Genomic DNA, 17,450 nt, shown 5'->3' on the forward strand with positions numbered 1-17,450 from the left:
GAAGGCGTTGTAGTTTTACATTTTAAAGTTATAAAAGAAAAGTCAAGCTCATTTTTTTGTGAAATCAGCATTAAAACAGATCACCTTTCAAAATAGAGGTGAAGACCTGTGCTTGAGTCCTGGCAAACACTCTGCCAGCTATCAAAAAACACTCCCTATAGAATGAGATTAGGTAGGCCCCACAACCAAGATATCAAAAGAAGCCAAAGATTAGCTATTTCTCCCTCAAAGGGATAAATGAACAAACTCCAGAGACACAAAGAAATTTCATTTATTTAATTAGACCTTCTAGTTTTTGGTATGAGCACAGCCATCTGCTATGTAAGTAAAAATGGCAGAGATTATAGAAAATTCCAGAATTCTTAGCTCATATTTCTCCCAGGCTTACCCTCTTCAAATTGGGCAAATAGCTGATGCAAGAAGAGTTTCAAGGTCTTTGGCCCATCTTCTTCAGAGTACGATTCAACTGAAAGAGACAGACATCTAATTACAAGTTAATTTGGGGGTGGGGGGGAGAAATACCCACATAGTTAAGCACTTCAGTGTCATTGCCCCAATTATACATTCTCCAAACAAGTGTCTGCATCCCACCAAAATGCTGAGTGCAGCTGAATGAGTAAATTAAATCTAGCCCACATGCAGACTGTACTAAGCTGGACAGATCTGTGGTGTTTGTGAAAACAGATGGACATCTGCAAATTACACAAGCTGCAAATGATTTTCACAGCATTTTGTCCAAATATATACTGACAAAATTGCTTAGAAATAATCATTCCTGGAAAATGACTATTCAACTGCTAAAAAGAAAAACCTGAAAAATATTTTTTGGGTTATTGAAATTGGGAGGTTTATAGCAAAGATGGAAGGTGATTACAAAGAATTGGTACTCACTGATCCAGCTGGTTATCTCAAATCTTTTTGCTCTTGGGACTGCTTTCAGAAACCTCATTGCACAATAGTATGTCATCTCCTACACCATTTCTCCAAATTTTTGTGCTATACTATGCATTTCTAGATAATTCCTTATTCTCTCCTTCAGCAATTATGTTATCCCCCCACATATAGCAGTGTTCCAATATCTCAGGGGCTACCACAAAGAAGAGGGAGTCAAGCTATTCTCCAAAGCACCTGAAAGCAGGACAAGAAGCAACGGATGGAAACTAGTCAAGGAGAGAAGCAACCTAGAACTAAGGAGAAACTTCCTGACAGTTAGAACAATTAACCAGTGGAACAACCTGCCTCCAGAGGTGGTGAATGCTCCAACACTGGAGGTTTTTAAGAAGAGACTGGACAGCCATTTGCCTGAAATGGTATAAGGTTTCCTGCCTGAGCAGGGGGTTGGACTAGATGACCTCCAAGGTCCCTTTCAACTTTATTATTATTATTATTATTATTATTATTATTATTATTATTATTATTATTATTATTATTATTATTATTTATTCCAACTAGTTATGTATTCTGAAGGCGAGTCAAAACACTACACTACACCTCCTAGCTAGTGGGATGCAGGAAATTGTACTGTACATGAGACTTAAGCAGGTGAGAAGAGATATATATGGAGAAAGATTATTCCAATATATTATATTAGAAAAGAAGTCCAATAAAGTGATGAAGATCAGAATTATGAAATGTTTTGTATTATTATGGAGTATTAACTGCTGATTAATAAAATCAGTGTATGCTACAAATATCACAAGTGTAGGAATAAACAGATTGCTTAGCAAATGGCTGAGTATTTAAGTGGGAGGATATGTGATGTGTCCTTGATTGTTTAATGCATTTGTAAAGAAATGTGTAAGGAATATTTGTGATCATGTTGGAGACTTGTTGATTTGGTACAAGTATTTCTATTGCCATACTGTTGTCCGAGAACCTGAATAATGGTGCAGCAAAATTAAATGAAATTTTGCAAGGAAAACAGTGAACAGTTACAAATTATATATAAATATACATGCTTTATACAAAAATAGGGGAAAATAGAGCAAGTAGATGAATTTATCTTAATAAAATGCTTACATAGGAAAATGTAGAAACTGGATAATTATATTCAAAACAAATATGGGACTAAAAAGTTCCATTTAGCTTATGAGTAGACTTTAGTGGGATATTGTTATTGGTACGTTGTTTGTAGTTATGTTAAAAGAGAGTTAAAGCGCATTATGAATTTGGTTAATTGTATATTATGCATAATTTTTATTTAGAATATGATTATTGTAACTATAATCCTGTATTTAGCTCTGGGAAGGGGGGGGAAGTGGGTGGGTTTGGGGTGGGAGGGATTTGGGGATATATTGTAAAATTTTGTTTTTGTAAAACTCTTTAATAAAAAAAAGGAAAATGTAGAAACCTTTAAGATGTATGAATACTGGGAGAATGGTAAGGTAAAGGTAAAGGTTCCCCCGCACATGTGTGCTAGTCGTTTCCGACTCTAGGGGCCGGTGCTCATCTCCGTTTCAAAGCCGAAGAGCCAGCGCTTGTCCGAGGACGTCTCCGTGGTCATGTGGCCGGCATGACTGGACGCCAAAGGCGCACGGAATGCTGTTACCTTCCCAGCGTACTGGTCCCTATTTTTCTACTTGCATTTTTTTTACGTGCTTTCGTAGTGAGCAGTATATAATCCACTCCACAGAGTTCATCAGAAATAGCAGAAATGGCTGCATAAAAAGTGTACTTCTACCCAGTTTGTTATATAAGAATGAGGTTTGGATACATCAAGAGAAGCATAAAGCTAAATAGAGTAGGAATGGTGTACTTAGGTTTATGTGATTAAAAAAAGGAAATAAAGTCACAAATGAGTGGATGCAATAAGATAGTAAACTGCATATAAGTATCCAATTTGTTGAATTGGTTTAGCAGTATAGACAAAATGAATGATGATCGAATTGCAGATGAAAAAATAAAATATGGAATAAAAGGAAGGGAAAGTAGATGAATTAAGATGCAGGGAAAGACAGAAGAAATTAATGAAATCCTCCAAAAAAATCAAAGTTTGAACAACAAAAAGGCAATGTGTGAATATGATGGAAACAGAGATCCTTTGTGAGTATTTATAGAGAGGTATAGAGAAATGCAGAAGTGATGATATAAATTAAAACCAGCTGCTTTCTTTCTCTTATTTTAGATGTTTTAACAGCTTTGGTTTATTGGTTCTTATTCCTTTTGGCTCCTTACACAATGATGCTTAACCTGACAGGGAACAGCATAATGGGCATGCATATATAAAGATGTATGTTTTTTGTAATCAAGAAAACCAACAGAAAGTACAAATTACAGAAATTATTACAGTAAGCAATATGAAAATAGACCATAAATATGTGCCATAGCTCAACTATACACAATACTTTCAAAATAATTCAGCCATTTCTGTTTAAACCATTTGTTGTATCCTTTGCTTGACAGTGTAAGAGTCACCTTGCGATCTTCATTAGCATCTACAAAAATCAGATTTGCCTGACATTATTTGTAACATAAGCTGCTTCAAATCTTGGCAAGCCTCTGCAAAAAAGTTGCAGTCGAGGAGAACATCTTTCACCGACTCTGACCTTTCATTTTTACGAGGGCAAACTCTTTGTGCAGTAGGGATCCCCTGACCTCTACTTTTCAGCATAAATACAGACATGTTTACTCAAAGTAATATGGTTATCTACAATGGTTAGGATTAAATAAGAACGCATAGTTATAATTAATGGCATGTTAACCATGCACTTTCTTATGAAGCTGGCTGGTATTTGCTATATTTTAAGTTACGATGATAAAATGCACCACACAACTCTGAATGAACCTTGTATTTAATATACAATTTGGTGGTTGCAAAAATTAGGAACTGCATTCTCCTGAACTAATGGGGTGGCAAAGAAAGGTTGAAGCTCTCCATTCTTAGTCTTCTATCCAGAATAAAAACAAGCCAGGTATTCAAGGAGGGGAGAGCCTTTCTTCCCCTCCAGAAGAGACTTGCCAGCTACCAGCAGTATAACAATCTCTGAGGACTTAATCACAAGGCAGTTTTATATGATGGTCCTCTGGTAGTTTCCCTCAATTTTCCCACCATGATCCCATGTTAAATGACCTGTACAGAGGGTAGCAAGCTATTTCATTTTTAAAAAAACAAAATAGGAATTAGGGATAACCATTTTACTTACACACAGACAGACACACACACAAATGCACACACCCCTTTAATCTTTTGGATAGATTTCTGGGTAATGCAGTGACCTCTTCAGGATAACTAAAACAGCCACATTTTGCTCTCTGGGCAGCAGGTTGCCAAGAATGCGTGAGACATTTTTGACAATTCCCTTCTCTCTTAGAAAGAGGGCAGCAACACCAGCAATTGCTTCCTTTGGAGGCTGCACACAAATGTTGTTTGGAACTGGTGCTCTTTTAGTATTTGACCACCTTTGTATGGAAAAAAGCCCAGACTGAAGCAATAAAGAAGTGTAACTTCGTGGCCACCAGGTTTTGGAAACTCTGCCATTTATTTGTTTCTAAGCTTCTCCTATGCATTTAGCCATTAACTTACCTCTTCAAACTTATGAATCTGACGGATAAAGAAATCTCCATAGCGTCGAGCAACTTTTGTATCTGCAATATGGATCATGTCCTGCCAAGAGACAAGAAGAAGTTGGCAACATATTAGGATTCTGCCAGGAGACAACTGCTGGGATTAGGGGTTTATTTTTATATTGCCTTACATCGTGCTAAAACATGAGATGTTTGTCCAGATAAGAACTTGTCCTCATGAAAATGAAAACAGACTTGCCATGTTACCTGCTATTATCTTAGGCTGGTTTTAGTATGTTTGGGAGTTTCTATCTAAAGCTCACGCCCCTCAGAGGCAGCCTAGTGATCTGGTTTCACAAGGGAAGGCCTTCAGAGAAAGGCTGAGGCCCCACCTCTACTACTACATGGCCCCTGAGAAATGGTCAAGGCAAAGGAATGGTGGGGCTTTCTAGTTTTCAGTTTCCAACACAGATTTATCTCGGATGTATAAAGGAACTCAAACTCCAGAGAAGATGTAGATGACTTTGATGATAATGCATTCCATCCACCCTGTTGACTAGATTTCAGTAAATCTTAACATTGTCAAGTTCAAATGTTATGCACTACTGTCAGAAGGGTTGGAGAAAAGTCAAATGACAGACCTTGTCGATGTAGAAGTCCACCTCAGAAGCCGACTGAAACTCTCCATCCAAAGCAGAGATGCCACTTGTCCAGACCAGGTTTTTCATTTTGTGTTTGAAGACCAGCAATTGGATGCAGAATTCCTGCTCTGTGAGGTCCAAGAAGCCAGCCAGCTTGGTCACAGGCATAGTAGTGTACAGTTTTAGGAAACTGCGGATGGTGGACAGTTGAGCTTGCTGCTGTACTTCATCAGCAAAGACTTTCAACTGCTGCAGGTATGGCTCCTTATGATAATTGGGATGCACATTGTCGTAGTTGGGTACCACGGGTGAGACAAATTTGGGACAAGCATAGCTGAACAGCTCCTCGTATACCTGGGGGTCTCCCTTCTGCATCCGTAGCATCTTATCCCCGTATTTCTCTCTGAGCTGCAGGTGAATGCTTTCATCGATGCGCATTGGATACATGGCAAGAGCAATGGCCAGAAGAGCATGCATCTGCTCATTTTGCTTGTTAATCTGAAAAATAAGTAATTCCTGTGAGAAACATTCAAGATCAATTACTCTTTACATTTAAGAAGATATAGGTGTAGCGACTACTGGCAAAGTAGAAGAAAGCCACATTATTAAGTCTCACTTCTGCCATGAAGCTTTCTGCCAGGTAGCTTTCAAAAGCAAAAACTCGAGAAGCTAAAGTAAAGACACATAATTGGAAAGTAAAAGCTGTCTCGATCCATTATGCAGACAATGGCAGCATTCCAGTTCTCTATTTCTTTGATTAATGAACCAACACCTTTGGGTAACTGGACCAGCTTCTTTTTCATTTATATAAAGAACATATTTTTAAAAAGTGCTTTGAAATCAATACCGTATTTTCCGGCGTATAAGAAGACCCCCTACATTTCCTGTTAAATTATAGGGTTTGGGCTATACTCGCCGTATAAGACTACCCCTCTTCCAACGCACACCAAATAAAAATTAAAAAACATCAGATTTGATTTTAATATGGTAATTTTAATTCAAATGCTTATGACATGCAGGTGCTTAGTAGGAAAACTGTCACTTATAAACATAAGGCTGTTTGTCATCAAACATGTAAACATAAAACAGTGCAAGTGGATTAAACTATAATAATAATAATAATAATAATAATAATAATAATAATAATAATAATAATAATAATAATAATAATAATAAAATAATAATAAGAAGAAGAAGGAGGAGGAGGAGGAGACCTTGGAGGTCATCTAGTCCAACCCCCTGCTAAGGCAGGAAACCCTATGCCATTTCAGACAAATGGCTGTCCAGTCTCTTCTTAAAAACTTCCAGTGTTGGAGCATTCACCACTTCTGGAGGCAGGTTGTTCCACTGGTTAATTGTTCTAACTGTCAGGAAGTTTCTCCTTAGTTCTAGGTTGCTTCTCTCCTTGACTAGTTTCCATCCATTGCTTCTTGTCCTGCTTTCAGGTGCTTTGGAGAATAGCTTGGCTCCCTCTGCTTTGTGGCAGCCCCTGAGATATTGGGTCACTGCTATCATGTCACCCCTCACCCTTCTCTTCGTTAAACTACACATACCCAATTCCAGCAACCGTTCCCTATTTTCCTAATTCACTTTTTCACTTTTCCTCCCTGCGCAGAGCCTTAAGTAACACAAGCTGCCTGCAATTAGTGCAGGTTCGCATCCCACCAGGCTCAAGGTTGACTCAGCTTTCCATCCTTCCAAGGTAGGCAAACTGAGGACCCAGATTGTTGGGGGCAATAAGCTGACTTTGTAATAATGCTGCTTGGGGGGGGGTGAAAGCCCTAATAAACAGGCATATACACAGAATGAAGGCTATTGCTAAGCACATTGATTTGTGCTTTAAATTGTAAGCCACCCTGAGTCTTCGGAGAAGGGCAGGATATAAATGGGATTTTAAAAAAAAAGACCAAATGGGAGATCCGCTCCAGGTTTTCCAGCCAGCCCGCCCAGTTCCTGAGTCAAATGTGTCCTTAGAGCTAAACTGCTGCTCTGGCTGCTGCCTTCCCCACCTGCCTTTCAAGTTGGGATATACTACAGCTGCTCTTCAACTTTAGAAAGACGCCCAGACCCCAGCCTGTAAAAAATCACAGACTGCAGCTTCTTCTCCAATTGGTCCCGCTTTCCCTGCGCAGACTAAATGGGAGATCCGCTCCAGGTTTTCCAGCCAGCCCTGTCCCTAAATTTTCAGCACACGGCGGACCCTTGACTTTTGAGAAGATTTTCATGGGTTAAAAAGTAGTCTTATACGCCAGAAACTACAGTACTTAAACTATTTTTAGCCTATTTTTAGGCTATTCTGGCCTATTCTTGCCACTTCCATTTCTCTTCAGGAACACTTCAAAAATAAAATCCCAAAGAGTTCTCAGCTCTTTGAAAATTAATTTTGAAGACCAACTCAATAAGGAAAACTACCTCTGAGAATTCATAATAGGAGTGACTACTACAACATGCTTCTTGATATCAGTGAAATAGATACTGATAGAATTGTGCTGTAAGAAGATCACTATACCTGGGAAGAAATGGCACTGTTAGCAAATAGGAAAGAATTTCCAAGGACACCTCTTAGAAAGAAGGGCAGAAACCTTCTGCCATTTTACCATTTCATATTTGTAGGTTGTTCTCTGGAACATGCTCTTGGTCCTCTGAATATATAGGAGAATATTAGCAAAGACACGGATTGCATCTTGGTAACGTCGCATCATGAAGTATGCAAAACCAACATAGTAATAGGTGGTGACCTGGCATTCCGGCACTCGTGAATACATACTCTGAGAAAAGGGAGAGATTGTACAGCACGTGAGGAATCAGAAAAGAAATGTTAACAGTCTCTATGGAGAGAGAACAGCATCATTCCAAAGGCTACGATTTAAGAACTTTGCTCCAAATGCATTCAATCTATAAATGAATATTATATGGGTAGATGCAAAGTAATCTCAGCAAGTTTAAGATGTGTAGACTTCCAAAACCCAGAATTTCCCTAGGTAGTATGTTGGCTGGGGAAATTCTGGAAGTTGAAGTCCACACATCTTAAACTTGCTGAGGTTCAGAAATACAGGCAGTCCTCAACTTATGGACACAATTAAGCCCAAAAATATGTTACTAAGCGAGACAGTTATGTGAATTCTGCCCAATTTTACAACCTTTCTTTTCAGTTGTTAAGTGAATCACTGCAATTGTTAAGTTAGTAACACAGTGAAGTGAATCTGGCTTCCAATTGACTTTGCTTGTCAGAAGGTCTCAAAAGGTGATCACATGACCTCAGGACACTGTATCATAAATATGAGTCCGTTGCCAAGCGTCCAAATTTTGTTCACATGACTATGGGAATGTTGTAACGGATGTAAATTTGAAAAGCAGTCATAAGTCACTTTTTTCAGTGCTGTTGTAACTTTGAACGGTTACTAAATGAACTATTGTAAGTGGAGGACTATATGCACTGTCCCATAGTGTCTTAGAAGCACTGCAGCAGAGAACCTGCTCTGTCAATCTCAATGTAGCATTTTAATCCTACAACTTTCAGAGAGATAGGCCTGTTAAGTTTCTTGCAGCAAACATAATGAAGAGATACAGAATATCTTAAACTTGAGCAACAAGACATTGTTATTTTATTCTATTTAAACCTGTCTATGATTTTAAAAGCAAATTTATTCAGCATTTTAAACACAAACTTAATTGTATATATTTTAAAATAGTTATTTTCAGCTAGCTGGCAAAAAAAGAAAGATACACATGTTTCTGTGATTAAAAGGTACAATGTAACAGTTTCACCACTGTAAAGATCTCATATTGCAACCTTCCTCAACTTTGTACTTAGTGGTCTAAAAAATTGCAAGTAGCTGTCAAGAGAAACTGTGGCAATCCTATATGAAATCACAGGAGCTGTTTATTTTCAGCTCATAGCCCAAATATAGATGGGGCTATATCTATATAGATACAGATTACTGGTTTTCTTCATATTACCTTGTTTATGGTATACAACCTACTTGATTTATTTGGAATCAAGGGAATAGCAGATTTGGGGAAAAAGTAGTTAATGTATGAGGGGAAAAGCACAGATAACAACTACCAGAGAAGAAAAGAAGTAATTTTGGAATATGCCTTAATTTTCTAAATTATATTAGGGTTAAAATGGGTTATAGCTTGAAAAAAAATGAAATGCAAAATATGAACAGTAATGATGACTTAATATTTAATTGCCAGAGAATATAAAAGCTTCATAATCTTTTAAAAAGATTCCACATCTCTTTTCAGTACTAAAAATAAAAGAAAGCGGAAAATCTTACCACACAGTTGAGACATTCACCAGGCTCAACTTACGGTAACACCCACTGTTTACATAAAAATTGTTTTGCAGAACATTTAGCCTCCTACCAAATAAAAATTCTTTATTTATATAAATACAGCTGCCCGGAGCCATATTGGTGAGATGGATGCCCATATAAATCCATGCAAATAAATAAATATTCTAGAAGCCAAAGGTCTTTCTTAAAAAAAAAAATCAGTCTTCACATAAAGGTGGCTCTATTACCTTCTTGTTAAGCTCAATATTTTCCAGAACTTTAATGGCTTGATAATAATCACCCAGCAATGAATGGAGGCGTAGCAGACCCACAAGGCTAAAATAGCCCAGCATCTTATATAAAGAATGACGACCGTATTCTCCAGCAACACTCTCAGGGTCACCTAAGGGAAAAAATGTAAAACTATATATGTGAACTCTAAATACAACAATGAATAAAAATGCAAATTTCAATCTGCCAGCTTGATTCCTGATCAGAAATAGCTGGAGACTCACAATCAGAATGAAAATTGCTAGACCTTCCATATTAATAAATTACTGGATAATTATTGATAACTGATAGTGGTAAAGACCCCTTGTTTTAAAATATTTACTCTCTTACCTCCACTAGTATAAACTTCCAGTTGCCTGTTGATGTTGGATTTGTCCACTATGGAATATAACACATTAAGAACACTGTGGACATTCCAGATCTTAGGATTTAACCTCAAGAAATCAATTTCTTCCTCAGATTTCTTGGCAGTCTTGCAGCGATACTGACTGTAGGACTGAAACTTTACAAGGATATAGAGAATACAAGAGAAAATGAGGATGGTATTGTTTTCCTCCTAGGATACTTTTTTTTTAACATAACCAGAATAAAATTGAAATGACTGAGTAAATTGGAATTACCCAAAGGCAAAAGGAAGAAAGGAAGAGCAATCTATTAATGAGTACAAATGTTATGCTGCATTGTAACAAAACCAAACTATACATTATTTTACAAATGAAAATCTCTACCAACCTCCCTACACATTAAAAAAAACCCTCTCACAAGTTTTCACAGTGCTAACCAGAAACCAAATTACAACTCTAACAATTTGTAGGAGGAAAGACAAATAGTGTGAGAACACTGAATAAAATTACAACTCATCACAAAAATATTATTCCAAATCACTAACAATAGGCATATTTCTATCTAAAATATCTGTAGTATATGTTAAACAGAGCACACAAAATTATATACAAATTGAATTCTTATATGTCAATATAGAAATAAACCCCTCCATCCATGCATATATATAATTGGATATCAAACAAAAAGACAGAAATACATTTTAACCGCAAAGTATCTGGAAGTCTTACTGCTTTGGAAAGTTTTGTGCAAAGTGCTTTCGCGCTTAGCATCTAATGATTTTCGCAGTTTTTCATCATCGTTTAAAAAAAGGCATGCAGAATAGACAAAGAGAACAATCCATTTTTATACCTGATATATAAATTCATCTATAATATCCCAGAGCCATTGATTGGGTAGTTCTAGAGGAGCTGGGCCATCTGCATCTAGAAAGGAACATTCATATAGAATATGAAATGAATAATACCAGACAAAGAGTCTGTACGTTTTCATTCTCCCTGCATCTTATTGATAAAAGGATAAATAGGAAAGGTTGGACTGCTGAGTGAGCAGTTCCAAAGACAACTTACAGTAGAAGCCTAACTTTATAGCTTTATTAAACAACTCTGCATTATGCCAAGGCCCACTTCAGAATCTAATTTATTTACCGATTTTAGGGGAAAATATATACATTGCTGCATTTTCCTATGGACAGTTACTTTTAATCCAAAGTAGATCCCCACCATTAATTAATGAAAACTGAATATTTACCAAATTAACTAGAGCTGGCACAATTGCTTCTTGCTTTAATTTTACATACTTGTATTGTCTTCTAGGTATTCTAAATAAACATTATATCATAGATGATCATGTCCTTAGCAGAACAAAATGTAAAAGGGAAGAGAAAAAGCCAGAGAGCTATACAAAACCAGAATAAGGTAGGTAGAGATACAGACACACACACACACACACACACATGGGATCAGAAGGTTTCAAGCAAAAACACACCTGGGAACAGAGTTATATATTACGATGCTAACATCCTACTCCCCGCATCTTATTCTAAATATAGAAGATATATTCTTATTACCCCTTACACAATACAAAGAATTATACATATATAATTTTAGAGACTCACTAAGAATATAGTTGAAGAGATTGCAGTAATTGTAATAAGACTCAAATCTTTGTTCCAGGGTTGGACCACCCTACAATAAATGAAAAAAGAGTAAATAGATGCCTAAATTTCTGAACTGAATGAATGTATGATCTCAGAGTTCTAAGTAATCAGAGCAATTGAACACGTAAATGTACTTTTCATTAAGGACAATCTAAATCTGATACTCACACTGACTTTAGCATAGATGTGTCTGTAATACAACTCCTTGTACAAAATCAGGAACACAGCATCTACAATTAAAGAAAAGCTATAAATCATTGTATTTGAAGTATTTGCCTCTGAGTTTTCCATTCAGTCAGTCTTCAAGTATCTGACACAAGTGAAAATAATACAATATATCAGAAATCCAAAAATTTCCTATAATAAATAAAAGTCACAAAATATGCTGCAAAAACATATCAACAGCACGATGCTGTGGCAAATAAAATTTCATATGCTATCTGAAAGTTAATGAACATATGCTAGAATATGCTACAAATGCATTTTCATCTGAATATAATCTGCCTTGCTAATGAGCATCTGAGATATCGCAGAATTGGTGCATTTCACAAAAGCACCACAGAGTGTTTTTAATCCTATACTAAGATCCATAACTATAATAAAAACAAGCTATTCATATCTTAATAAAGGGAGAAAAACTACTCTTGTTTATTAAAATATTATAGTAGTGTACTATAAAGTCTTCAAGCATTGAGTGGCATTGTTAAAAATTGATTCAAGGATAATGAGTGATGCAAAAAACAGGAAAATAGCTAAGACAGAAGATTTTTTTCTGGCAATAAGAGGCCCTCTAATTTGTTGAAATTATGGATATCAACACCTTAATACAGTAGGGTAGGACACAAAGATCAAGAACAGTATTTTTATACCTCTTAAATTTGTCATGAGTCTCATAATTTCCATGCAAAAAAACAAGCTAGATTTTTTTACCATAAAAAAAGAATAAAGTCATTTTTAGGTTTATCATATAAACGTTAGAAATGTGGATCAAATCAGATTGCATGTGACAAATCCTGTCAAAAGAATCATTTGGAGTTAAGACAGTTCAGTGCAATTCTCAACCTGTCTTCTTCAATATGTACTGGTTTCTTTCCCCTCCCCCCCAATAAAAAATTACTCTTCCAATGCAAGACAAACATCAGAATAAAAATTTCTATTAAAAATTCTTACCATTTCCAACCTGTGGTGCAATAGCCTCTGCTTCTGGCCAGGGAGTGTTTTTAAAGAACCTTTCGGTTAATTTAGTCCAACTGCAATACACATCAGTATAGTATTTAGAAAATCATGGCAATACTGAGTATAATTAACCCATATAACAAACTACCATTTATATGATCCCTTCTCACTTTTTACCAGCCCTAGGCATGTAAAGATTTCTATGAGAAAAGTGGTAAGAAAGATGTTAAAGAACAAGATTTTTCAGTGTCATATGCCATCATGTGGGCAGAACGACCTACATAATCTTTATTTCCCATTATATATTCACAAATATATAGCCATGTATCATTGAGTCATTATTTATCTCTTTTAATGTTATTGAACCATAATAAAAACTAGCCATACTGAAAATTCTCACCCTTTTTTGAAGTAAATGAAATCATACCTGTTTTCATAGATGTCTTGGATCTCATATACCTTCTGATCAATGACATCACTAGATATGCGACTGGCTTGAAGCTCATACACTTTCTGGTCAATCAGATCTGAAACAGTCTTATGAAAGTACTGGATAAAATTTTTTATCACTTCTGGAATCACCTGATAGGTTTGCTGTTCATATTGCCGTTCATAGGCTAAATCCTGTTTTGGATCTCCTAGGAAATACAAGAAATAACTACATCAAAACAAAATATCAGGAAGATATAAAATAGCAACATTTAAATGCATAAATCTCTGTTTTAGAATCCTCATTTTTAATAAAGTTCTTTAAATGTGAACATGGGCAGATGCCAGGAAGGGGGAATGAGAAGAGGAATGATAACATCCTGGTGATAATGTCATCCATGCAAATACCCTTACTTTCATACTTGCAACAACATATCATGATGAAAATATATAATAGCATTTGCCTGATGAAATCTGTCTAATTTAGAAACTGCCCATTTCCCTCACAGAGGCTCACAGGTCATCATAACCCGTTCAACACTTTGGCAACATTAGGGTTTGCTGTGGAGTCCAACAAAAATGAATATTACTAAATAAGACAATAGAGGGCATTGGGAAAAAAGCAAATGGAACAAAAGTGGGCATTCTGGAAGGCCCTCAAAAATGATTTTTGCCTACGAGCTTGGGGATCCCATGAATTTGGGGACTCTATTAAATGTGAGTTAACTAGATGCACTCTTTGTATGCTTTGATGTCTTATTTCTTGTTCTGTCTTATTTCTTGTTTTTTTAACCTTGCTTTTATATTGTCTTTATTCTAATTTAAGTTGTGCCTTTTAATAGTATTTATCTATTTTGTTCTATTACAGATGCTACCCAGAGTCACTATGTGTTTAGTTTAAGCTATAGTATTCTTGATATCCAAGTCAATAATTCAGTAATTTTTCTTAATTAAAATTTGCTTTTCAATTGGCAGCTTCAGAACACATATGGAAGGCGTTTTTCATTATATTCCTAAACTACCCTAGGAAGTAATTTGTTTTGGGAGAGAGCGTCTGCTCTATAATCACCCAATTGAGTTCCATAACCGAGTGGACAGTTGAATCTGGGTCTTTCCAATTCAGTCCTGACAACTTTAAAAATGTATTAAATTAAATCCCATTATTCTTAAGCACATAGGGACGCGGTGGCTCAGTGGGTTAGGACGCTGAGCTTGTCGATCAGAAGGTCGGCAGTTTGGCGGGTCGAATCCCGAGTGCCGCGTAGCAGAGTGAGCGCCTGTTACTCGTCCCAGCTTCTGCCAACCTAGCAGTTCGAAAGCACGTAAAAATGCAAGTAGAAAAATAGGGACCACTACGGTGGGAAGGTAACAGTGTTCCGTGCGCCTTTGGCGTCTAGTCATGCCGGCCACATGACCACGGAGACGTCCTTGGAAAAGCGCTGGCTCTTCGGCTTTGAAACGGAGATGAGCACCGGCCCCTAGAGTTGGAAACGACTAGCACGCATGTGCGGGGGAACCTTTACCTTTACCTTTACCTATTCTTAAGCAAGCCAATCTGAATGCAACACCTACAATAGATTACAAGAATGGAAAGTACAAGAATGGAAATGTCTAGGAGTTATTTTGTGTAGTCAGATTTTGTAGCATCTAGTTTCCACTCATTTTTTTTCACATTTTAGCCTATGACTATAAATTAAAAGCAATTCGCAAAGAAACAAAGAAAAATCAAAGTTGCTAAGCTGAACATAGGTCAAAGTACTTTCTTTCAATAAGAGACAAATATCAAAAGTTTCATAAAGCACGTGATTATCCATTTTTTTTTGTAAAAAATGAATAAAAAGTGGGCTGGATTCAAAGCACTTCTGAACGGTACTACCACCATTTATGTAGCGCAACGAACATCTACGATAGTACTCTTTGCCTCCAGCAATATAAACTCGAAGTAGCACGTCTATCAACATGAAAGTATACGGACTCACCTGTGTGTAAATCGTAATCCCCTGGGTAAGTATATGGGTCGTAAGAGCCCTGCGAAAAGAGAGCGTGGGAAGAGAGGGCTTGAATCCGGTACAGACAATACGATGCAACCTGCTTAATCGTTGCCCCCTTCAAATGTGAATACCTCGGCTTTGGAAAACAGACCCCTCTTCTCGGCTTTGCTTTTGGTGACAAATCAGCCTAACAACCCCTCCTTCTTCCACTAAATGGAGGCAACCCGCCCATCGCTTTTATCCGAAAACGTCAAGCAAACCATCCATGAAGGTCCCAATTCCCACACGCCAATCAAGTTCTCAGTGAATAGATACGCAAAGCCTGTACCTCATCGTAATCGTCCATCGGATACGACATGGCGGGCTTTACAGCACGAAAAAAAAAAGGAAACCGCACACCTCCGAACAGCCGAACAGCCTCAGAACGTTGCAGCAAAGAAAGTCTTCCGGCCACCAAATTTGTGGCACTTCCCCCTTAAACCGGAAGTCGCCGGTATAAATAGTCCGTTTTGGCCGACTATTACAATTACTGTAGGGATGAAAGAGGCGGCGTTAATCTACCGCTAATGTGATTAAGTAAATGTGTTACATTTAGTGTGCGTATGTTATAGGTCTAACGGCAATCATGCTAAGTAAACCCGTACTTGGTACACTGTTAATTCTGTTATGAAAGAAATGCGGGTTATAAATCTATTGAATAACAGATATGTGTTAGATCAAATCAAAAGACCCAAAGCATTATCTGATCTTCAACACTGATCATTTAGTTGCAAGATCGCAGGCAGGATGAAAATGTCACAAATTTCCACTGGTTTTTAGTGACCAGAATTGATGGGATTTGACAAATGTATAGAGCAACAGGTTTGAATGCTTCGTTAATAACCACTACAGAACAATATTGCCTCCTAACCTGAAAAGTCAATTTTCTTTTCATAAAGCATGCATTAGATCGGGTCTTCAAGCTTGGCCCTTTTATGACTTGTGGACTTCACCTCCCAGAATTCCTCAGCCAGCATGCCTGGCTGAAGAATTCTGGGAGTTGAAGTCCACAAGTTATAAAAGGGCCAAGTTTGACGACCTCTGCATGAGATAATAAAACAAATTTCTGAATCACAATTGCAACTCAAATGAATCCATAATTACTAATCAAGAATGGTGAAAAGAAGTATAAACAAAAATTTAGCCACAGGTGAGATATTTGTGTACTGGTATTTTTATAAAAATTCTCTGCCTCCAAAGGGGAGCAAAAGGATTGCAGAATATTTTGTTTCCTGAGAATGTTCCTGTACTCTTTCAATAGGAAAAAAAGACATGTTTTTTTCCTCTTTAGCATTACTTATGACACCAAAGTTAAACCTACTGAGTTTCTGTCCTGTGGGATTTACTTGTTAATGCTTAATACTGCATTTATAACAACATACTGTATTGTCCTTGAACCTATAATGTATTGTCCTTGAACCTATAATGTCTACCCCTTGTATTTTAGACTTTTAGTTTAGTTCAAACAAGGGGTAGACATTACAATCTAATGTCTGGAAATACCTTCTCTCAACACTGAGGTTTAAACCTTGGTAAATAGGTTTGTGTAGTTTGTAGCCATGACAGTGTGTTTTGCTGTTGTTTCATTTTTGGGGTCAAGTAATTGCAGTATCCCAGTTGCAATGTATGGCAGTGAAAGCTGGACCATAAGAAAGGCTGAGCGCCAAAGAATTGAAGCCTTTAAACTATGGTGCTGGAGAAGACTCCTGCGAGTCCCTTGGACTGCAAGGCGATCAAAGCGGTCAGTCCTAGAGGAGATCAACCCTGGCTGCTCTTTAGAAGGCCAGATCCTGAAGCTAAAACTCAAATACTTTGGCCACCTAATGAGAAGGAAGGACTCACTGGAGATGAGCCTAATGCTGGGAAAGATTGAGGGCAATAGAAGAAGGGGACGACAGAGAATGAGGTGGCTGGATGGAGTCACTGAAGCAGTAGGCGTGAGCTTAAATGGACTCCAGAAGATGGTAGAGGACAGGAAGGCCTGGAGGAACATTGTCCATAGGGTCGTGATGGGTCGGACACGACTTTGCAACTAACAACAACAACAACAATTGCAGTATCTTCCCCTCTGAAATGCTTTCTATTTTTGCTGCATTGA

At 37.3% G+C, this 17,450-nt stretch overlaps 1 protein-coding gene across 1 annotated transcript; it reads right to left on the reverse strand.

Annotated features, from left to right (window-relative positions):
• Positions 1–255: 255 nt before the first annotated feature.
• Positions 256–15,754, reverse strand: EIF3L (eukaryotic translation initiation factor 3 subunit L). Its single transcript, XM_083365458.1, has 13 exons — positions 15,642–15,754; positions 15,302–15,350; positions 13,321–13,531; positions 12,888–12,967; positions 11,886–11,947; positions 11,676–11,745; positions 10,910–10,983; positions 10,046–10,217; positions 9,673–9,827; positions 7,742–7,912; positions 5,145–5,642; positions 4,523–4,603; positions 256–466 (listed from the first exon to the last, which is right to left on the reverse strand). Exons 1-13 carry the CDS (start codon positions 15,669–15,671, stop codon positions 428–430), a joined length of 1,692 nt encoding a protein of 563 aa, XP_083221584.1. The 5' UTR covers positions 15,672–15,754; the 3' UTR covers positions 256–427.
• Between the last annotated feature and the right edge of the window lie 1,696 nt (positions 15,755–17,450).

The sequence above is a fragment of the Vipera ursinii genome (genome assembly GCF_947247035.1).
Source record: "Vipera ursinii genome assembly, chromosome: 6".
NCBI lineage: Eukaryota > Metazoa > Chordata > Lepidosauria > Squamata > Viperidae > Vipera > Vipera ursinii.